This window comes from Nicotiana tabacum, chromosome 13 (assembly GCF_000715075.1).
Source record: "Nicotiana tabacum cultivar K326 chromosome 13, ASM71507v2, whole genome shotgun sequence".
Classification (NCBI taxonomy): domain Eukaryota; kingdom Viridiplantae; phylum Streptophyta; class Magnoliopsida; order Solanales; family Solanaceae; genus Nicotiana; species Nicotiana tabacum.
Genome location: NC_134092.1, coordinates 41722806 through 41732006, shown reverse-complemented (window position 1 = coordinate 41732006; position 9201 = coordinate 41722806). Strand labels below are relative to the sequence as shown.

At 36.8% G+C, this 9201-nt stretch overlaps 1 protein-coding gene across 1 annotated transcript; it reads left to right on the top strand.

The window, feature by feature from the left end:
- The first annotated feature begins 3237 nt into the window (after positions 1–3237).
- On the top strand, positions 3238–3930 carry LOC142168091 (uncharacterized). The gene has a single exon (XM_075228751.1). The coding sequence runs from the start codon at positions 3238–3240 to the stop codon at positions 3928–3930; it is 693 nt and encodes a 230-aa protein (XP_075084852.1).
- The last annotated feature ends 5271 nt before the right edge of the window (positions 3931–9201 follow it).

The window sequence follows — 9201 nt, the reverse complement described above, 5'->3', positions numbered from 1 at the left end:
TTCCAATTTGTCATTGATAAAATGCATAATAAACTCTCTCTCTGGAAATCTAATTTTTTAAACATAGCTGGTAGATCAACATTAGCAACCTCCACTCTTAGTTCCATACCTTCTCATCTAATGCAATATACCATGCTCCCTAAAAAGATCTTTAGTCAAATAGATAAGATCCAAATAGATTTTATACGGGGTACCACTAATACTAAGAAAAAACTTCACTTAATAAATTGGAAAACTCTCACTTATGATAAATCAGAAGGAGAGCTAGGGATCCGCTCAGCTTTCAAAAACAAATATGGTTATGCTCACCAGCCTAACATGGAGACTTATTAATTATCCGAATACTCCTTGGGCTCAATTAATTTCCAGTAAATATGCTAAAAAAAAATGACAATAAATTCTTCGTTTATTTGAGCAGTCCTAGTGAAAGGTTGAAAAATCTACATGCAAGGGACCTTGTGGCACCCTTGCAGAAAATCTAACATTAATGTTTGGATCTCTAGATGGACCCATAATGCCCCTAGACTTAGAAATAGTATTGAAGGCCCCCTCCACCTATCGGATTGTAGTGTCTCTCTACAACACCTCATAAATGGTGATAACTGGGATTTTTCAAAAATCTTCTTTGATCTCCCCAGCTCCTTAATCAATAAAATTAAAGCCACTCCTATCCCTAGCCAGTTAAATGGTAAGGATTATATGACTTGGGATATAAGTAGCAGTGGTTTGTTTATCTCTAAGTCGTGTTATAAGCTCATACAAGAAAATTACTCGATCAATCCGGAAAAGAAGCTTAATTACAATTGGATTTGGAATCTCCAATGAAATTAAGTTCTTTATCTGGCAGTGCATATACAATAAAATACCATGTAGAGCCTACCTCCACCATATTGGAATCAATATCGATACCAATTGCCCCGTTTGCAAAGAAGGGCCAGAAGATGCCACTCATATCTTCATTAAGTGTCCTATAGCTACTTGTTTCTGGTTAAATCTTGGATTAATTCTGAAACATACTGATGATGATACTCACTGGCTAATTACCCTAAAGAACTCTAACCTACAAGGCAGTAACCAACATTGTCAATAGGTTAATATTTTTCCTTTTGCCATTTGGAATCTTTGGAAAAATAGAAATAATAATAATGTGAACAACCTTGATCAAGATCTTAATATGAATCTAGTTCTTTATCAAACATGGAAATACAACTGCTTCACTGAAAAAAACCCCCCCCAACAATCAAAAATCAAAATAGACATTCGTTGGTCAAAACCCCCTCAAAACACTATCAAGCTCAATATTGATGGTACTTTTTTAAGGACAAATTTACATGTAGGTATAGGAGGATCCTTTCATAATAACTATGGCAACTGGATTATGGGATTTTACAAATCTTGTTATGCAACATATCCGTTGCAGGCAGAGTTACTAGCACTGGAGCAAGGCCTTAAAATAGCTTTGGATATGTCATTCTCCATACTGAAAATTAAATCAGATTCTTCAGACATGATAAAAATGATTAATGAAGACAATGCCCTTACTTACAATACTTTACTTAATTGCAGGTTATTGATGCACCAGTTGAAAATACCAATGATCAGGCATAACTTCAGGGAAGGCAATGCAGTAGCGGATCGACTAGCAAAGGAAGCTATCAAGCACTTCAACCCTAATAGATGTTTTTACCTTGCTCGTCCACCTCTTTTTGTTGAAACTGTATTGGAAAAGGACATGCAAGGTCTTTGTTTTAGATCAAGACTTTTAAGTACCAATGTTTGTAATAGCCTCGTAGCTTTGAACAATAGTAATGTCCTTAGGGACTATGTAGTAACTATGTAAGTCTTTTGCTTTATTATTAATATAAGCTTCCTTATCGTGCAAAAAAAAAAAAATTACCTACAAAATAGATAATAAATTTACAATTGCATTGCATAATCTATCTATATATTATTAAAAGAAAAAGAAAAGACATTCACATTATGCCAGGTGGCAGCCTCACAATAGGCCACTTTACAATTTGAAACAAAGTTAGTAAAGTTAGGTAACAATTAGTCTCTTTTTGAATTTAAATTGTAAAAAAAAATTAAATTATACATTATGTGTTGTTAATAATTAGTTACTCTTTTTGAATTTGAAATTAAATATACTTAACTATTTGTTTTATATTTTTTTAATATATTTACGCTCAATGCCATCTTTCAAGTTTGACGCTCAGAATCATCCAGTTACAACTACAATGGGTATACATAATTCTATCCGACAACAATCTTCTACCAATAACGAATTCAACTATTATGCTAATGAAGACATTACTGCAGAGATTGAGGAAGGAGATCGACCTTCTGATATTTCTTTAAAAATGTAAGGCAAGTCTTCTAATAATATGGAGACGTTGTGTGATAGAAGTAGAGATGAAATTGTTGAGAAATATTATCATGTGTGAGTGACTTTACTTATTATTTTATGGTGGATTATCAATATATAGTAATTTATGAAATAGACTTCTAATTTATACCGAATATGTATGTTGATTATTCAAATCATCATGTAACAATAAGTAATTATACTAGCTAATATTATATTCTTTGGACTAACTATATATGTAAAATTAATTTAAATATTTAATATGTTTGTTTACTTTATGTTTTATATTTTAATTGAATAAAATAAAAAATAATAAAAGTCTCTTACGATAAATATTTAGGTTCTTTTTTCTCTTTAAAAGAATTATAAGACCTTGGTATTATCCTTTTTGGTAATTTAATACTCAAAATCACTTTTTAGAAATTTGGTCAAACATAATTTGTTTACCAAATATTGCAAAAAATACTTATTAAATGAATTGGTCAAACACAAGCATTTGTTTTTTCAAAAGTAATTTTGAAAAAAATACTTCTAAAAAAAGTATTTTTTAAAATTTTCAGATTTTGGGCCAAACGGGCTCCAAGTGAGGCAGTTTCCAATATAGATAAATGCTCCGGGCCTTACACGTATCTCCAAATATCGCACTTGCAAGTTGCCAAAGCATAAATTGTGGTACATGAAATAGGAACTTGGATCTACCTTAGCATCTTCATTCCCGATTCCTAGCATCAAATTTAGATACTTACTCTTTCTCTATCTCATCCACTCCCATAAATTCCTCACACTCCTCTCTCTAAAGCTAGCAAAACAAGTCACCATTAGCGATCCACTTTTATTCTTTTTGGCTCTTTGTCACTCTAATTCGTAAAATCATGAGTGCATTGGAATCTCCGCTAGAAGCTTTAGCATTCAACTACTTGAGTTTCGGACTTTTTACGGTTGTCAACAATATATGGACGTGGTTGGCGGTGATAACGGCGGCTTTCAGCTTCTGGAGGATCAAAACATCCTCAGCATTGTTGAAATCGGCACTAGTACGTGGAGATTTTTCCGACGATTCATCTCCTTCGCTGCCGCGGACAGCGTTTGTACCACCGTCAGAACATGGTGAGACGGTGGCAGCTGATGAGCCTGCTTCAACTTCTAGGGGACCCTCAATAACAGCTCCAGCTACTATATCACCGTTTCACAGAGTAGACAGCACAAAAGGGAGATTCACTGCGTACTATAAGGCGGATAATGTCCTTGGACCATGTAATGATGATGTGGACTGCCGCGATAGCACAGATAAAGAAGACCATGGAGAATCCAGAATTTCCAGTCAGTGGGTAAAGAGTTCCATATTATCGAACAATGGTACTGTAGAAGTGGAGGATTTAATGTGTAATGATTGGTATCAGAGTTGGGAAAAAGTTATTAGAACAAAAAAAGGGGAAATTGGGTGGTATAGTTACCAAGATTTGCATGTTATTGACGGTAACATAGTTAGATTGTGGGAAGGTTGTAGACGGCGGAGAGAAGCGGAAGCCACCGCTTTCCTGGGTGGCGTAGTTAGGATGTGGTAGGTGAGAAATGAGAATGGTGGTAGCAAGTTAATTAATGTTAATAGTAGGGACTACAATAATTTATTGCGTTTCATGATGATGGCCGATATTACGTACAAAAGAATTGTAAATACTCTCTGCACGCGAGTCTTTTGTAATTTTGATAATGCAACACTGCATTCTCATTCTGTTCCTTTTTCCTCTTTGCTTCTACTTTCTTTGCCTTATTTAGATTTATTTATTTTTGATTAAACCTTTAATTGTTGGTTGCCTTCTTTACATAATCACATACACAAATAAAGTACTAAAAGATAGTCCGCCATAATTATTTGGGACTTAAAAAAGACACTTTAATTATCAGAAATCAAATGAATATGGTTTAAGGACCTTTTAAAAAACTAATCTTCTGAAAACACCAAATTGCGAACTATGTTCATGATATTTGGTTGGTAGATTTAGCTTTATAAAATCCAATTGTTGTTCCACTTTCAATAATTATTAAGAACAGGTGTAATATTCCTTTATTTCCGCTTGAAACTTATTAAAGCATGGAAGGTGAGAATTAAAAGTACTTTGATGACGAACACGGCTACTGTTTTTTCTCATCTACACACCGATACTTCTCATTTAATGGAAAAATATTGTTGCTTGTCTTGTCTAAAATTCATAGATTTAGAGAAAGAAAATGATAAAAGAAGGAACAATAGTTTATTTATTTTTTACCCGGTGTCTGATATTTGTATTGGAGCTCCTGCTAATTCGATTTCACGCTGCGTAAGCCGCATTAGAGAAAAAACGCTTTCTGCCAGAATTATTTTTCATACTCAAGACTCGAACTCGAAATTTAAACTGAATTACCCCAACTTCAATTCATAGAAATCGCATTTATTCATGGAAAACTTTTCTTATAGGCGAAAATCTTTATTTTGTCGTCGATTTTCTTCAAAACATGTGTTTGGCAGATTGCCCATGTGTATTTCAAACAAACGCAAACGTCAAAGTATCTTCCCTTAATTAAAAATAAACTGTTATATTCATGTAAAACTTTCGATCTAGGGGCAGAGCTACTGAGGGATTCATTCCTTTCGCCTCAAATTTACACTAGATGTATAAAGTAAAAGTAGTTTTTATGTATATATAATAGATATTGAATCCTCAACTTTTTCTTATGTTTACTTCTTTATATTCTGAATACCTTTAACGAAACTTGTAACGATTCAACCGGCCATTTTGAGTTCTCGAACCCCTATTTTCTATTTGAGACTTCGTGTAGGCTTATTTGTTGCTTTATGACTTGCAGGTATGGATATCACGGATCCCAGGCAATTCCGTGGTATTTTAGAACACTTAGTTGCTAACTAGAGGCCTTAATTTAAGAGAGTTGACCAAAGTCAATATTTTGAGTAAATAAACTTAGAATCATGATTGGAAGGTTTTTATAAGTTTGTATGATAATGTTGGACCTGGTCGTATGTTCAGTTCACCATCCGAGGGACTCAAGTGCGATTTAGAAGTATCTTGTGGAAGTTGGAACTTGAATAACTTAAGAGAGTTCATAAGCTAGTTTGGATCTTGATTCTTAGTTATGATACTTTTGTACGTATTTTGAGCCCTTGGATAAGTTCTTATATGGTATATGCACTAGTCGGGATGGTTTTTAAAGGGTCCCAAGAGGCTCGAGTGAGTTTCAAAATGGTTTCAGAGCAACTTGGAGCAAATAAAGCTGTAGATTTTCTGATGCACAATAGTGCATCACGATCACGAAGCTGAGGCTCACGATCCCGAAGAAAAAATTGGGCAGAGGGATATTTGTTCATCGCGGTTGCGATGGGGGTCTTCGCAATCACGAAGGGTAGATTTCATCTTTGGCATCATGATCGTGATGCCTCTGGCAACGACAGCGACGAGTATATTTGGCCCCGAGGTATTTTATCTCCCGAATTTCGAGAATTGTTTATTTTTACTAGTTTTCAGCTTTGGAGAGCGAAAAAGATGTTTGTGAAGGAGATTTGCCCATGGATCATGAATACCCATTGATTTTTGCATCCAAAATACGAAATTAAAGAATAGAAATTAGGGTTTTGTTCAAATCCTTAAAAACTATATTTTGTGGTTTAGAACTCTGATTTGGAGTCGAATTTAGAAACTAAATGCATATTTGGACTCCAGATGTTATGGCTCACTGGGATTTGGGCGTAATTTTAACTTTGACCACATGGGTCCGAGTTGACTTTTTATTGACATTTGACATTTTATTAAAGATTGAAGCATTATCATTTTAAATTGACTTCTATAGTTGTGGACGTTTTGAGGCTGAAGATAAAGAAAAAAATATTTTGAAGGTTAAAGCCTACTTTAGAGAAGGTAAGTAATAGACTAACCTTGACTTGAGGAAATTCTTCTCAAAGTGAACTTATGTGCTAAATGTTATGTGTTTGAATGTGATGTACTGTAGACATATAAAATTTATTGGGTCTAATCCATACAAAATTTGGATTAAATTCAACTGGGTTAAATAATTAATTTGGGCTTTACACGTTAAATTAGTCCATTTTATTATTTTCGAGCCCAAGGTTCATTTTATCTTAAGGCCCAGACTCATGCCATGTGTCAAGTGACATGGCATATTGTGACGACCTGGTCGATCATTTTGAGAGTTATAGCCCCGATCCCCTATTAACTGCTTCCCTCGTACCTATTTTCTGCTATCGTGATTTGTTGGGAGGTTTCGTTTTAGTTTTTGGAGTGTTTTGGGACACTTAGTCCCTAAAACGGAGGTTTAAGCCTTAAGTTTTGGACTGTAGTCGGAACTGTGTGAAGACGACTCCGGAATGGAGTTTCGCCGGTTCTGTTAGCTCCGTTAGGTGATTTTGGACTTAGGGGCATGTCCGGATTCTTGTTTTGCAGGTCTGTAACCCATTTCGGCTTGAAATGGAGAAAGTCAAAGTTTTGGAGATTTTGACCGGTAGTGGAATATTTGATATCGGGATCGAATTCCGATTTCGGAAGTTGGAATAGGTCCATAGGGTTGAATACGACTTGTGTGTAAATTTTGGGGTCAATCGGACGTGGTTTGGTTGGTTTCGGCATCAGTTGTCGAATTTGGAAGTTTCAAGTTCTTTAAGTTTGAATCGGAGGATGATTTGTGATTTTAGCGTTGTTTGATGTGGTTTGAGGGCTCGACTAAGTTCGTATGGTGTTTTAGGATTTGTTGGTGTGTTTGGTTGGGGTCCCGGGGGCTTCGAGTGTGTTTTGGATGCTTAACGGAAGAAATAATGGACTTAGGAAATTGCTGAAGCTTTCAGGCATTTGGTGTTTTCACACCTGCGGTGGGGAGGCCGCAGATGCGAAGCCGCACGTACGAATGATTAAGCGCAGAAGAGATTTTGGAAGGAATGGTCAGGGGTCGCAGGTGCGAGGTGAGTTCCGCATCTGCGATGCCCGCAGATGCGCTGAATAGATCGTAGTGGGGGACCGCAGAAGAGGACATAGGTCTGCAGGTGCGTACACGCAGGCACGACCTTTTGACCACATAAGCAGGCGATGAGTTTTAAGTGAAATCCGCACCTGCGATGGAAATTCCGCAGGTGCGGGACCGCAGATGCGGTTGAAGGCTCACAGAAGCGAGATCTCTGGCAGAAAAAAGAGCTAAGTGTGAGGGTTTGATTTCATTCTTCATTTTTGGACTTGAGATCTCGGAATTTGGCGATTTTTCGATGGATTTTCAGAGGAAGCTTTAGGGTAATGATTCCTAACTCGTTTTTGGTTGTATTCCATTAATCTATACTTATTTTCTCTATTTAATTTCGGATCTGGGGTTGAAAATTTAGGGAAAAGTAGAGAAAAGTTCTTAGGCCGAATTTTGGCATTTTGATCGAGATTTTGGTATCGGATTTGAGTAATTTTGGTATGAGTGAACTCATGAGTGAATGAGTATTTATATTTTGTGACTTTTACCCGATTCCGAGACGTGGGCCCGGGGAGGCTTTTTAGGGCGGTTTTCCAATTTCTTGCTTTAGCTTTGATTTCATTAGCTAGATTAGTTCCTTGTAGTTATCTTTATATTATGTAATTGATTTTGGCTAGATTTGGGCCATTCGGAGTTGGATATTCGTGGAAAAGGCATTGTCACCGATTGATTGAGCTTGGTTCGAAGTAAGTGGCTTGCCTAACCTTGTGTGGGGAAAATTCCCTTAGGATTTGGTACTGTCGTGATATGTGAGCGCCGTGTACGTGGGATGACGAGTACGTGTACGTGGGATGACTGAGTAGTAACATGTTTTTCCTTTAATTTGAGTTATACCGTTTAAATGAGTATTAGTCTGTTTTTATTCTTAATTGAGCTATTCTAATATGCATAGTTATCCTGATTAGCCTGATATCGCATGTCTACGTGATTTAACTGCTTATTTGAACTCTGTAAAGCATACCTAGCTGATTTTCCTATTTTTCCTTGTTCTTTATCAGTCTTAACTCTAGAATTCGTGTTGTTAACTATGGTATTTATCGGTTGAGTTGTGTGTTTACTTTTGAGATTACGGGGCGGTTCCTCGGGAGTTCTCCCTACATATTTACTTTTGAGACTACGAGGCGGTTCCTCGAGAGTTCTCCCTGCATATTTACTTTTGAGACTACGAGGCGGTTCCTCGGGAGTTCTCCCTGCATATTTACTTTTGAGACTACGAGGCGGTTCCTCGGGAGTTCTCCCTACACATTTACTTTTGAGACTACGAGGTGGTTCCTCGAGAGTTCTCCCTGTATATTTACTTTTGAGACTACAAGGCGGTACCTAGGGAGTTCTCCCTACATATTTATTTTGGGACTACGAGACGGTATCTCGGGAGATCCCCTGCTGTTTATCCCTGTGTGTTGCATTGTTATATCGCTGTGTTTTCTTTTTATTAAATTCCAGTCTCTTATTATACTGTTATATTTTCCTGCTTTATTTATTATATACCAGTGGGCCTGACCTGACCTCGTCACTACTCTACCGAGGTTAGTCTTGGCACTTACTGGGTACCGTTATGGTGTACTCATGCTACTCTTCTGCACATGTTTTTGTGTGCAGATCCAGGTGCTTCTTATCAGCCCCGCTACTAGCTGAGAGTGCTTGCTATTGTACGGAGACTTTAAGGTACATCTGCTGCATCCGCAGACCTCGGAGTCCCCCTCTATTCTCTCCTATGTCATTTAACTTCCGTACTTCTTTTGTTAGACTCTGGTGTATAGAGATACTAGTTTCCTTCTGTAGCTTGTGACTTATGATGTTTCGGGTTTTGGGAAGACTATGTA